General features: G+C 40.9%; 3 protein-coding genes across 5 annotated transcripts in view; 2 read left to right on the top strand and 1 right to left on the bottom strand.

Annotated features, from left to right (window-relative positions):
- Positions 1–2,848, bottom strand: part of pag1 (phosphoprotein membrane anchor with glycosphingolipid microdomains 1) — a 49,038-nt gene extending 46,190 nt beyond the window's left edge. For both annotated transcript variants that reach the window (XM_035183141.2, XM_035183142.2), the window contains exon 1: positions 2,575–2,848. The gene's annotated coding sequence lies outside the window, so the exon portion shown is untranslated. The remainder of the gene's footprint in view (positions 1–2,574) is intronic.
- Positions 2,849–6,109: 3,261 nt separating this feature from the next.
- Positions 6,110–8,427, top strand: mrpl53 (mitochondrial ribosomal protein L53). Of its 2 annotated transcripts, none has more exons than XM_035183149.2 (3): positions 6,110–6,247; positions 7,441–7,553; positions 8,228–8,427. In XM_035183149.2, the coding sequence occupies exons 1-3, from the start codon at positions 6,153–6,155 to the stop codon at positions 8,341–8,343; spliced, it is 324 nt and encodes a 107-aa protein (XP_035039040.1). In that variant the 5' UTR covers positions 6,110–6,152; the 3' UTR covers positions 8,344–8,427. The 2 variants fall into 2 exon arrangements, with proteins under 2 accessions (XP_035039040.1, XP_035039039.1); XM_035183148.2 differs by having other exon boundaries at positions 8,225–8,427.
- Positions 8,428–10,096: 1,669 nt separating this feature from the next.
- Positions 10,097–11,825, top strand: fabp4a (fatty acid binding protein 4a). Its single transcript, XM_035183592.2, has 4 exons — positions 10,097–10,252; positions 10,393–10,568; positions 10,677–10,778; positions 11,515–11,825. Exons 1-4 carry the CDS (start codon positions 10,180–10,182, stop codon positions 11,566–11,568), a joined length of 405 nt encoding a protein of 134 aa, XP_035039483.1. The 5' UTR covers positions 10,097–10,179; the 3' UTR covers positions 11,569–11,825.
- The last annotated feature ends 2,354 nt before the right edge of the window (positions 11,826–14,179 follow it).

The raw sequence follows: 14,179 nt of genomic DNA, 5'->3' as shown, positions 1-14,179 counted from the left end.
ACAAATTCTGCATTTTCTATTTTCATAACAGAATCCTGCTCCTGACATTTAACAAACATTCAGAGCTCTGGTAGTCACAGCAACACACTCTTCCTCCAGACTGGATTGTCCGTCTAATTCCTTGAGGTGTGTGTGTGTGTGTGTGTGTGTGTGTGTGTGTGTGTGTGTGTGTGTGTGTGTGTGTGTGTGTGTGTGTGTGTGTGTGTGTGTGTGTGTGTGTGTCTCAGATGGACGGGGGTGTCAAACAGGGCCGGGTAATTGCAAAAACCTGGGGTGCAGAGCCTCACACTCCACTGTTTGCCTACAAATGATGGGGATGGGGTCCTCGCTTGTTGAAGCTTAAGTGAGTGTGAAATGTGTGTCGTCTCCTAAACGACGTCCTGACAGCCTATGATGAAACTCTACATTCACAGCGATCAGACAGAGCGCGATTATACCGTGTCCTCGCAGCAGCAGGACCTCCAGGCCCAGTACAGCAGCGTCACTGTGTTCTCGTTCAGCCCATCACACACATTAAGACCTGATTTATTGAGTCAAATCACAGGCAGCTGCTCGGCCGCCTAAACAGTGTGCTCCATTCATTACAATGGGTTACAATCAAATGTAACAAAGACACCAACCTTGGTTCGGACGTTCAGGGTGGAAAAGTCTCTTAATCAGCTTCATGTGTATGATCTAAGGAAGGCGCTGGAACACTTGTCAAACAACCGGACCTTTAGTGTCATGGTAACGACAGTATGAGTGTTAAGGTGGCTTGGTTAGGTTTTGGCTTAAAACTACTTTCTGTTCTTTCAGTTTGGGGAAACACGAACAAGAGGATCACCATAATAACTCAGTTGTTTCGCTCCTCACTCTCCGGTCCCACTGGCAACAGCTGCAAGTAAACCCAACCTTGTCTCGATCCAAATACCAGCATTAGCAAGCATGATATGAATAACCTGGAGTTCAAACTGTCACAAAACATTTGCCGTGTTGCTGTCCCCCTTTAACCTCCACACGGTCAATCGCTCACAGAGTGACATGGATTCAGACATTCGCAGACATCCAGCTCTGACCCTTTACTTTTGTGATGACACAGGGCCAAGCATTTTAAATTAGTTGTACATCACTGCAGCCATTTGCTCTCCATGCTGGATTTAAACACTGAATGTGTTGTATCAGCCATGTGATGTTTGAACAGGGGGCTTGTTTTATTTTAGTCATGGTGTCAAGATGTCAGGGAAATACCAATTTCATTCAATGTTTAACACACAACACAAGGAAGTGCAGTGAATGCACCGGGAAGCAAATTGTATTTGACGAAGTTGATGTCAACTTTCTGTGAGAGCTGCTGCAGGAGAGATGTGCTGCCAACAGCTCCTATTCAACTACTGAGCGAGAGGCTTTCTATTGCTGGCGTTTTGCTCTATGTGCCTGTGCGCGTGTGTGTGTGTGTGTGTATAGATAGAGAGAGAGAGAGAGAGAGAGAGAGAAAATTGCAGGGGGGGGGGAAGAGAGAACTCGAGTAGAGCTGACAGACTGTGAAAAAGGGTGTTTATTTTTTTGGCAGGTCAGCGGAGAGGAAATTCTTATTTACAATTAAAGAGAGAGATGTGCGGAGAATGTGTGTGTGTGTGTGTGTGTGTGTGTGTGTGTGTGTGTGTGTGTGTGTCTGCACGTCCGTACAGACATCATATATGTACATACGGCATGTGCGTTTAACCATGCATGCAAGGCTTTGAGCTGGGCTGTACAAGAGGAGAGGCCGTGTACTTGTCAGTGTCAATGAGGACAGTGCTGTTTGTGCACATCTGAGGATGCCCAGGGGGTCAGCGGCATATACACATGACCATCCATTTACAGTGCACAGAGTGTGTGTGTGTGTGTGTGTGTGTGTGTGTGTGTGTGTCTTAAAGCAGTGTACTGTACTTGGCGCCACGGGCTGGGAACTTGATTTGCATCTCAAAAACAAGTGCAGCTGTATCTCACGGTAACGAAAGAACGCATAGTTTCCATAACTGTTCTGCCAAGCCTTAAATGAACCAATCACATGGAGCGGAAAGCCAAGTCATATCTGATTTCCTGGAGGGATGCGTACGCACTGCAAACTGGGAGGAAATAAAGAAGAAATAAAGACAAATTAAGCTAGAATGTGATGGGAATATTTGAGGTTTGTGGTGGTGGAGACCTGAAGGTAACACCAAGGTTACACAGTTGTCTTTTATATCCAGTAAAACACAAGGATGGGCCACTGCAGCAGACTGAATGATGGGAGAATAAGCAGGAGACTATCAAGCTCTAAAGAAGGAATGTGCAGAGGATTATCCGGTGCAGATGCATTCAGATGAGAACATCCTCTTTGCATTTCAATGCATCTGCAGCTTGCAAAGGCAACAAGTCCCTGCTCAGGCTCCACTGTCACCGCCGCAGGTTTCACTGCGACCGCTGAGGCTGCCGCAGTAACAACTACTGTCAGTGAAGTTTCCCTCCACACAGACACACACACACACACACACACACTCTGATAAATACACACCCACAAGAAAACACAACTTTTACACACACACACACACGTGAAGATCTGGAGGGACTCACCAGTCAGACAGGGGGGAGAGACGGAGGAGGACTCGTCCAGAAACCAGCATTCAGCGGCTGCTTGAAGGAGAAAGTGGTTCGGGTCTGTTCACCGGGTCTTTATCGTTCCTCCTCCCGGTGCTGCACCTGAAGAGACGCGGCTCATGTGTTCGTCTGCGGCGGCTACAGGGAGCGATGAGTCCCGCTGCTCCTTCTCCGGCGCTGGTGTGGAGACACCGAGATGTTCAGTTCACTGTGCTCCGCTCCGAGCTCCGCCAGTCTGCAGGAGGAGGAGGAGGAGGAGGGTCAGCAGAGAATCATGGGAAGTGTAGTCCGCAGCTTCGATGACAGTGCTGCATCTGCTGCAGCTTTACTGTGGATGTCTCCTCTGCAGTCACTAGAACTCTGGTGTATTTCTCCTCATTCACAAACATACAATCAATCAATCAGTCAATCAACCAAACTTTATCTGTATAGCCCCTAAAAGGAATCAATAAGTAAAAGACAAATCAATAACTAAAAGAAAAAAATCAATAAATAAAAGAAAAAAAATCTATAAATAAAAGAAAAACGAATAAATGAAACAAAAATTCAATAAGAAATCTATGAAAGGGAATACACACTATAAAAAAGACAACTGTGTCAAAGGATGATGGGAAATGCTGTCAAGCTGGATCTTGTATTTGATAGCTTCACATCAAATTTCATTACAACATAAAGTAGCTTCGAGACACACCACATAAAAAGAGAAGAGGCCAAATCTCCTTACTGGGAGGTTTCACATAATGAACATATGTTATGTACAGATGAAATATACTGGATACAGATACATTCTTTGCTTGTGTGAAGGTTCATTCACTTTTAGGACGTTTTTTATTAAATCTAATTTAATTTAATTGAATCTAAAATGATGAACAAAATCTAATAATATTCATGACCAATACATTACAACTAGATATAGTAAATAAGAGTATACATGAAATAATAAATAATAAATTCAATTACATTAGTAATATTCACCATCAAAACAACAAGCAAACTTTCTCCAAATTTAATTAGAAAAACAGTGGCTGATACATTTCCGTGTTTACATCAGAGACAGTTTGAGCTCCATGATTTATGATCTTCACTATGCATGTTCCTGACAATCTGTTTGAATAGTTGTGAGAGTAGTAGCATAGACTAAGAGCACTAGTAGTTTGAAAAAGACATGTTAAACAGCCTAAACACGCTATTTCATTACGAAAACAATTTATATTACATAACTTGTTGTCATGCTCAGGCCTTAAGAGACAAAACCCTGCAACAAGACAGTACTGTTTTTTTCTCTGAGGTCAACTGTCCCCTTGAGCATTCATTGTTTCTCAGCGCCCTCTCACCCACTTTCTTTTTACTGTAGTACAACTACACTTGTGTACAAGTGTGTGTGTGTGTGTGTGTGTGTGTGTGTGTGTGTGTGTGTGTGTGTGTGTGTGTGTGTGTGTGTGTGTGTGGGTAAGGTGGGTGGGTGGATGTGGGGTGTGTATAGGAAATGCTTCTGCCTCTCAGTAGCCGTGTGCATCTAAATTTAGAGCCCCGAGCCTCCACTGTCTAACTGTCACAGGCTGGGGTCGGATTGTCGGCCTTTCAGGAAAGAGATTTGCAGCGTGTTGAAGTCAGTATAAATTGTGCGAGCTGGGGCGTGCTGGACACTTTTTGTTCGTCAAACGCCCTCGAAAACAGCAAGGCTATAAATACAAAGCTAAACTGCACAGAAACAAAAGGAAGTGCAAATATAGAAGTGCTTTACACATGTACATGTGTACATGGGTTAGTTAGTGTGTTATGTTCACTCTCTCTTCTCTGAAGATTTTTCCTGTCTTGAAACTTAATTATCTTTTACTGAGAACTCATAACAAACTCACATTTACTTCAAAGTGAGAAGAAATGGCAGAAGCATAAATCCGCCACCACTTGCTCTCAGTTTCCACCTCATCCACTTCCACAGAAAATCAAATTTGACAAGCTTCCCTTTGCTGGAATTGCAAAATGCCCGTTTTGATTTGAGGCTTCAAACCTCCAAACGCTTATTCATTTTGCAGAAACAATTCAAGCCATTATTGGATTTGACTCAAGTGCTAACTCAGTCAACATTTCAAATGAATTTCCATTACAGACCTTTTTTTTCTAAAAACCTTGATAGGCTTTTGACCTTTTTCATCTGTAGAGAGCAGGAAGTGGCAGCGGCTGGGGACCATTTTGTCTATTTGATTATGAGATGTGTCGGTTTGATTGTCTACTTGGAGAGCAGCACCTCCTTTATTGACTTAGGGCCTGACAGACCCACCATCCTAATTCTCCTCTTTGACACTGCTTGTCAGATGGTTGCAGGAAGGTGCCCCAGTCAGTTTATTTCCATAAATGAACTTTGCCTCTTTGTGAAGAGTTTGCTGCTGTGTTCACACCTCTAACTGTGTCACAGTTAAAAACCACAAGATGGTTGTTAATGACACTTGTGGTGACTCTCATCTACTACTGTGAGATTGCATAGACAACTGACATTACAGGAGAGAGCAGGAACCTGGTTGTCAGTGATGGCTGCAGAAATCCCAAAACTAAAGTCTGATGTTAAACAAGCAAAAACACCTCATCACCCTGTGTTGGAAATATGTTTACATACAAGACTCACAACATACATTCCATCTATCATCCGCTTTTCCTTTGCGGGTCACAGAGCTGGAGCCAATCCCAGCTTGGGAATTGGGCGAGAGGCGGGATACAACCTGAACAGGTCGCCAGCAGAACACTGGGAGACACAAAGGAGCTGGGATTCAAACTGGGAACGTCACAACATCACAGCTAATAGATTTAATACCTCACCTCAAAAATACAAGATGTGCCAGGAGAAAGTGTTATTGTATGAACATGAAAAAAGATAATAGCCATCGAAAAGAAAAAATCAACTCAATTTGAGATAGGGAAAAGTATTGCAAGCATTGAGTGCATAAAAAAGTGGGTTTTATATTGAAATACAATTGGAGGTTGTTGGTTTTGTTTTTCTTTTTTTTTTGGTCACGAGAAGTTAGACAATGGTGTAATAATATCATTCACAAGAAATTGTAAAGGTTGTTGTTGTGATTGAAGAGAGAGAGAGAGAGAGAGAGAGAGAGAGAGAGAGAGAGAGAGAGAGAGAGAGAGGATATATTTAGATTATATCTGATATATTTATTTAAGTTGATCAGATATGAAGATACTGAAGTTTTGTTGTTGTTTTTTGCCGTTGCTGTTTGTTTTGTTTTGTTGGATACAGAGTTGTGGGTTTTTGTTTTACGGATGTTTTTAATGTCAAGAAATTAAAACAATAAAACGATTTTGAAGAATGTAGAAATAAGATATAATAATGACCCTGTGGAGGTGGAAATCAAAATATAACAAAACGTATTGTTATGTTACAAATACTCAAATAAACCCCATTAATAACTTATCACCTTTACCTGTTTACCTGTTTGTTCTTCTTCTGCCACTCGAACACCTGACTTACTTAATCCTCTGGCGCCCCCTCGTGGTCTTTCATGAGCAGCACCTGTCCTTCTTCGGGGTCAGAGGTCAGCGCAGTAAAGATGGCGGCTCCCAGTAAAGCCTCCGTGGTGCTGAAGGCTGTGAGGACAATAACGGTCCGGTTCTGCCCGTTCGAGTCCAACGTCCGGTCCACGCGGTAAGAAACGTGTGTGTGTGGTGACGGCTCCTGTGGTGGCGCCATCTTGTTTCCGCTGGACCGTGAATAGAAGCAGAATCACGGTCAATAGGGAAATATCAGTGTTTCCAAACAGCAGCGGACACAGGCTGGTTTCATCTGTACGCTGCTGAAGGTCACTGTCAGTTAGAGTGAAGGGATTATTAACTGTTTAGTTGAACCTGAAGAGACGCTGGTTGCATCTGTTTGTCTTTACTTTGTGTATGAGCAGCTGTGAGATGTCACGTGTGTTGTTATTTACTTTGTTTATTCTCTGGACCTGTTAAAGCAAATTATTTACCTGTCTATCTATCTATCTATCTATCTATCATCTATCTATCTATCTATCTATCATATCTACTGTTACTATCTATCTATCAAGGTGAAACATATCTATGGTTGTGTGATGCTCTTAAGCTCCTATGTAAACATTATTTATTACAAGTCCTGGTTTATTGATTTTGCTTGTGTTAAAGTGTTTAAGTCTTGTCAGTGAAATTCACTTAAAGTGTCTAAATTAAAAATGCCTGTTATGTAGACATGTACTTTTTCAGTTTTATTGCAGTGGAACTTATTTGAACAACTGTCAGTTTTATTCAAAGAAACAAGTTCAGATGTTGCGTGTAAAATCCTCATTTGTAACCACATCTGTGATTTACATAAGGAAAATGGTATATTTTCTTTTTAAATAGAATAAAATAGATTATTGTTTATTGTTATTGCACAGAGTACAACCTCTATGAGTACAACGAGATTAACTAACAATCCTGTCAGTGCATTCACAGAAATCAGACAAAGCTTGAAAAGGAAAATAAGAATGTAACAGATTTAAACATATAAATGTGATATAAGTAATAAACATGCTTAATGAAAACAGTGAGATAGCTTATTTAGTTTTAGAATATACCATAAAATGTGTAAGGTGCTGTTGGATGTAAACATGAATATTAAGTTCATATAAGATGCTGTAGGATAAAGAGTCAGTGTTGGTGTTGATGGTCACTGAGGTCCAGACAATCAGTGTTTCTCTTATTGCTCTGGGATTGAAGATGCTGTTTTGAGTCTGTTTTAAATTTACATTTTGAAGTAGCAGAAAATGGAAATATTTGAAGTAAAAGTACCTCAAAAGCATACTGAAGTGTAGTACTTTTAGTAACGTTACTTTTGCCCCTCAGGGAGTTTCTGGCTGCGGTGGGCTCAGAGAAGGTCCGGTCGACCAACATGAACTGTGAGGTGACATCCATGGTAAAACATGACCGGTCTGAACCAGTAGTGGATATTACTTATGGTAAGTATTATCTGATCACGTTAAACTGTGTAGGAGAAGATATGTCCAAGTCAGGCTGTACCTCACACACTTTGATTTCACAACTTGTGCATTTACTAGAAAGTATTTAAATTTGTTATAATTCAAACTGAAGGAATTGAGGAAAACATGTGAGACGTTTTCGCTGAAAAACTGAAATTGACACAAGCAGAATAACAAAAATAGACGTCTATGTGTTTGAATACAATTTTTTACATGAAATTACACAATGATTTATTAAGAAGAAAATCTTTGTTTTGTTTTTACCTACATTTGAAATGGCAAGAGAAGCCGGCAGATCCCTTTAATGATTTAGCCTGATAAACACCCAGAGCTTGAAGACATCATTGTTACTTGTTGTTTTTGCTCTTTGAGACATGTCTATGCTGAAAGACAATATTTAAAAGTAAACAAAGCTGATGTAAACTTGCTTCATAGCTTATGACTTACTACACACAAACTATCACTCTCCCACACATCATGAGTCAAGCGCTCACTAAAAGCAGGAATATCTGCCACAGGTCAGCAGAGCTTTGGACGGAAGGAAGAGTGTGTGACTTGACTGTTGCTCAGGGTTAACTGAAGCACTTCTTATACACAGATGTGTCCCTGTGGCTCTGTGAGTCATCTCACGTTGTCTTTCTCCACCACAGCAGATGGAGAGAGGCTGGTGATGAAGGGGGCACAGCTGACCAGCAGAGAGATGCTGGAGGCATTTCAGTCCCGCTGCATCGCCAAGGACCTGCAGGGAAAAGCTGCAGCAAAGAAGTGATGATCTGTGTGTTCAACTCATCTGTATTTATCTGTGTACATTTCTAATAAATATTCATTTCTAATAAACTTATCTTGATTTAAATGTGGGGTTTCTGGTGTGAATTGACCTTTGATTCACTGAAGCTACTTAGAAGTTCTTCCTATTTACCTTGATCCAAATTTCGCAACTGTCAACATGAACTTTACCACACTCAAACTAAAAATACCAGAATACTGCACACTCGTACTAAGGGGAAATGGTTTGGACATTCCTGTGTTAGAGAGACATCAATTGAAATGCGTTAAATTCAGTGCTGTGGTCAGTGCAGGGTCGTGGGGGTGATTTTGCATAATACGTCATTTTGCTGATAATAAAAAAGACTGTTCCAGCATTTTAGAGAACGTTAAGCAAGCTTCAACCTTCGGCACAGTTAGCTTACGTGTCATTTGGCAGAGTTTTAGATGCAACTTCTCTGAAAAGAAAAAAACACACCTTTCACTCAGTCACAGAAATCCTGTCCTCTCCTACTCACTCAGGATTTTAATTACATGCGTAGTTTCCACATAGAAATCACTTTTTCTGATTAGCTGAACATGTTCATATTGGTAATTCATGTTTTAAACCTAATAACTACTATCCTTCTCTATAAAGGCAAGTAAAACTGGTACCAACTACCAATTATCTATTGTTTTATTAATAAATTGTCTATTAATATTTTAAGGATCAGTTATAAGAACACAGATTTAGGATTTAAAATTTTAAAAAGCCCTGTAGCTGGTATTTGTCTTTTTATATTTTTAATATAATGTATGACTAAATGCAAATAGATATATCATTTAATCTATGTTATTAATGTTAATAAAATGATTCATAAATGGAATAAAGTGTTCGGATTATAATGTTTGCAGATGGTATGAAGATGTTGATGTGTATTTCTTTTAGCACATTAACAGAAACAATTGATAAAACAACCAGTCTAAGGGATTTTGTGCAATCTTGTCAAACCCACAAGTATTTAATGACTGATCAAAAAAGAAAAACATAAATAAATTGTATTTTAACAAGTAATACATTATAGTAACGATTCACAAACCCCCGGGGAATCCTCTCACTACACTTCCCATGAAGCTTCAACAGTGGGCCTCTGGTTTAAGACCTGTGGGACATGCTCCTGAAGCATTCCAACATTTTTTTTTTATATTTCCGTTAAAATGGCCATATGTTGAACTTCTCATAACAAGAAATTGACCTTTCCACATTTTGCTTGTAATATAAACAAAAAAAAACTGTGACTGTTACAACATTTGTGGGGAAAAAAATATTTATAAAAAAAATGAGAAAAGTGTTTTTACTGAAAAAATATTAATACAGAGAAACCAGGAATAACGTGTGTATATAATATGTTGAGGATTAGGGGCAGAGGATGTCACACCTTGTTAAAGCGATTTGTGAATATGGGCTTTACAAATATAATTTGATTGATTGATATAGAATAGAAACTAGAGAACAGATCGACAATATATGCATATAGAGGACATATAGAGGATAAATGACTAAAACAATACTAATAATAATAATAATAACACACACACCAACATCCACTAGTCTAAATACAGCAGGATTACTTTGTGGTTTCAGGGAAAATAGTAGTTGCAGAAAACAGATGATTACAGATGCTGCGTTGCCACCGTGTGACGTCTCAGGCCGTGATTGGCCGCTGCCGTGTGGGTCAGTGTCGGGCTGCTCCTTTAAAAAAAGCCTGTGAGCCTGATTCCCACACTGGAGCAGAGTTGAATCCGGAGTCAAACCACTGGCCGCAGTCTGAGGAGAACACATCAACCAGAGACTGCAAACATGGTCGACTGTTTTGTTGGGACGTGGAAGATGATTTCCAGCGAGAACTTTGATGACTACATGAAAGCAATCGGTAGGAGAGAGTTACACATGTTATTAACTGTGGGAATAAAGGATTTGAAATAGTTGGATTTGCAAAATGTGCAAATGCTGCAAGTGAATTACACAGAATGCATTTTTTTAAAAATGTTTTTTGCTCCTTCTTCTCCGCAGGTGTGGGGTTTGCAACCAGGCAGGTGGGCAACAGGACCAAACCCAATCTGATAGTGAGCGTGGACGATCAGGGGGTCATTTGCATGAAGTCTCAAAGCACCTTCAAGACCACCGAGATCAAGTTCAAGCTCAACGAGCCCTTTGACGAGACCACCGCCGACGACAGGAAGACCAGGGTTAGTGATGGAGGACAGAAAACTCATCCTGATACAGTCACTGGGTGTTTTCTGTGTCTGTGCATGTAGAAGGTGAAAGTTTGTCTCATGATGTTTTCCGCCCCGCAGACCGTGGTGACTCTGGAAAACGGCAAACTAGTGCAGAAACAGAGCTGGGATGGAAAAGACACGAATATCGAGAGGGAGATCACAGATGGGAAATTGATAGCGGTAAGAAAATGATTCATTTCGTCAGTTATTCATTTGATTTTGCACATGAAACCAGGTAACTCGGTGAAAACTCCACTGTAACTTTTTTATGAGTTCAATTAGTTTATGCAGGAGACTGTAATAAACCAATAATCATAACCATAACCAATTAATTAATAATAACTGACATTTTACCAGTTTGTCCTTTTCAAATCATGTGCTCATTCATATTTTACCAATGCAAAATAATGCAATTTGATATAAAGTATTTTATATCACATTATAATTAACATGATGCAAAAAAGACACATTATTCTGCATCAAATTTTATTTTTAACACACTGTGAAAATATTGCAAAAAATGATAATGTAAAAAAAGACACATTATTTTACATCATATTATATTATTGACATACAATGAAAATAATGCAATATGTTCATAACCATTCACTGTATATACTTTAATGCCCACATATGGGTATCAAGTAAAAATTAGTATATATGAAGAAGAATGAATTATAATGTCATTTTAATATAGTAGCTTCTAATGAAACAAGAGGAAACACTTCATTGTTGTAAATATACAAATCTAAAGTTTAAGTACGTGCAGTTATATCATAAAAGATTTTTTTCTAAAAAGGACCATAGACATTCCTATAGGATTACTGTGGGATTAACTGTACACAAATTCTTCAGCCCCAATTCTTCCCTAAATCCAAAGCACGTGCAGGAATTCATCTCCACCTCTTTTTGACAGAAATGCATAATGGGCGACGTGATCGCGGTGAGGACGTACGTGAAGGAAGCGTGACGGAGGTCCCCCGGCCCTCAGCCCGCTCCGTCAGATGCTACAGCTGGATGACAGGCTCAGTTCAATGAGCGTACCACCAAGCTAACATCGACGGCGTGTGTTCTGCCCCTCTTACTATCTCTCTCTTCACTGTGTTGCCAAGAAAAAAGAAGAAGGAAAAAAAAAAGATCACATTTCTGTGCCTCTGTTCTCCAACATGACACATTTGGGTTCATTTGGAATTGTTGTGGTGATTTGAATAAAAAACCTATGGGAAATTGTTTCTGTCGAGAATGGTGTGTGTGTGTGTGTGGTTTGAATTTTTCTGAATCCATGTCAAAGCGTTTTTTCGGAATCAATGTCAAAGCAATGTCAGCAGTTCATTAGGTCACGCTGAGGAATGTGTAGAGAAAAAATAGGCCCTAATGGGAACATACCACCTAATCTGACGAGCTGATTTCCTGACTTTAATGGTTTATTCCCAGGCTCCTAATTACTCCACATGCGATCACATTTTCCAGCTGCTTTGCTTTTTTTACGCTTCCAGAAGACATAAAGGGTCCGAACATACCCCCACACACACACACACACACACACACACACACACACACACACACACACACACACACACACACACACACACCCCTCAAAGGTCAAGAAGCCAACAGTGGTGATGGATGATGAGTGCTGGCAGGAGCTCTCGGAGGAATGTGAACTCTGATTTCGAAGCGAACAGCATCATGCAGAGAGTTCAGCGAGGAAATGTGTTCCCTCTTCCTTTTTCGGGAGGTCGAACATTTCCCATTGCACATTTATTGGCAGCTGCACGTACAGTACACGAGGAATCTAAAAGCAATATGGGACGTCCCCGTAGACATTAACGCCTTTGGCTGCCGCTCAAATGTGTGTGTGTGTGTGTGTGTGTGTGTGTGTGTGTGTGTGTGTGTGTGTGTGTGTTTGCGTTGTGAGTGTGGGATTGTTCCAGAGACCACTGCTACTTTCCCATGACAGGAAAAAAGGAGACGATAGCACTGATTGGACGTAATGGCCAAAGCAGCTGAAACAGGTGGTGGCCGCGGGCTCCTGTTCCCCCCTGTGCGGACAATGGTACCAGCAACAGTGGAGGACGCACAGTATTTGAACCTTTGGGGAGATGCCAAGTGGATGAGAACATCACTGTGGATGGCTGGAAAAAGGTCATGGAAGCTGTGTTAGTTCCTCATTGGCTGTGTTTTTACATTTCACCTCTCTGGAGCCATTTGTATTGTTGATAACAGGAACGACAACAGTAGTGGGTTACATGGACCTTTGCACCAGCCTGAAACAGTTACAGGAGGAACCATTTCCTCTATACACTTAGCATTTAACCTTTTCCCATTCGTTACCAGAGATAAAAAACTTGGCAGTGACGTGGTCAGTTGGTTTGATGACTTGTTTTTCTACCATAAAAGTACAATATCAATCGGATCTTATAACTTGGGAAAACATCGGTCTCTTTCCCTATGTGGCTAATTCTAACACCTTTATAATTGTGGATTATATTGTTCCCACAAGGTGCATTTTCCAACATGAGATATGGTCCCTTCATTCATTAGCTTGTCCTTTAAGGGTCCTGCGACCCACAGGACAGACAGAGACAAGAAATCATCCAAGCTCACATTCGATGGGCTTTTTTTTTCTTCCAGTGAACCTAAGTCTTTGGACTGTGGGAGGAAGATCTCCCCGGATCTCCCACGCAGATACGGGGAGATCATCCAAACTCCAAAGTCCAAGGACGATCCTCATGTTCCAACCCAGAACACTTTTTTGAATATAAAAAATTGTGTTTCAGGACATTATAAAACTAACAGACATAAGAAAACCTGGGCCCAGGGAGAGTTTCACTATATGAATGCTGATACAATAAAAATGCGATGCAGTCATTTCACCAACTGTCCAAAAAAAGGGATTTGTTTTTGTCCTTGTTGGACATAATAAGATAATAATGTGGTAAAAGATATTAATAATATTGTGCATCTATGTGCAGCACTTTCTCTATCACACAATGGCCACACAGCCGTCAGGGGTAATCTGAGGTTCAGTGTCTTGCACGCAGAACGTGAGAGACTGGGATCGACCCACTGACCTTCCCGTTGGTGTACGACCCACTCCACCACCTGAGCCACAGCCGCCCTGATGAGCCCTTTGCTTTGTCTCTCTGGTTCTGTGTATTCACTCTGCACTTTATAGAAGTGCTCTGAAACCATGGTGATTTTCTCACAGCCAGAAAGAAAAGATCACATCTGCTCCGGATTGACTTACAGGTGCAGTGCTTGTGATCCACAGGCATCGCCGTCACTTTGTTTGGAGAACGGCGGGGGAACGGGGCCGATCGCCACCTCCCCGTTTTATCTCAAACATCTTGATTTGATGGTCCGCGGTGTTTGTTAATGATGTGAAATTGATCTTGGAAGCAGGAGCTCGAAAACAAAATACGAGTCACATGCTGGAACTGCCTGTCAGTGATGATTTTGAAATGAGCTGCAGCCTCACTCTGTGAATAGGAGCCGCACACTATCAAACATATTACAGCGCAGAGGTTCCCTCCGAGCATCTGAAATAATATTTTCCAGCCGTGGGCCCGGCAGGATAC

The sequence above is a fragment of the Hippoglossus stenolepis genome, chromosome 17 (assembly GCF_022539355.2).
Source record: "Hippoglossus stenolepis isolate QCI-W04-F060 chromosome 17, HSTE1.2, whole genome shotgun sequence".
NCBI lineage: Eukaryota > Metazoa > Chordata > Actinopteri > Pleuronectiformes > Pleuronectidae > Hippoglossus > Hippoglossus stenolepis.
Note: the sequence above shows the minus strand (reverse complement) of the source record. Positions and strands in the feature narration are given on the sequence as shown.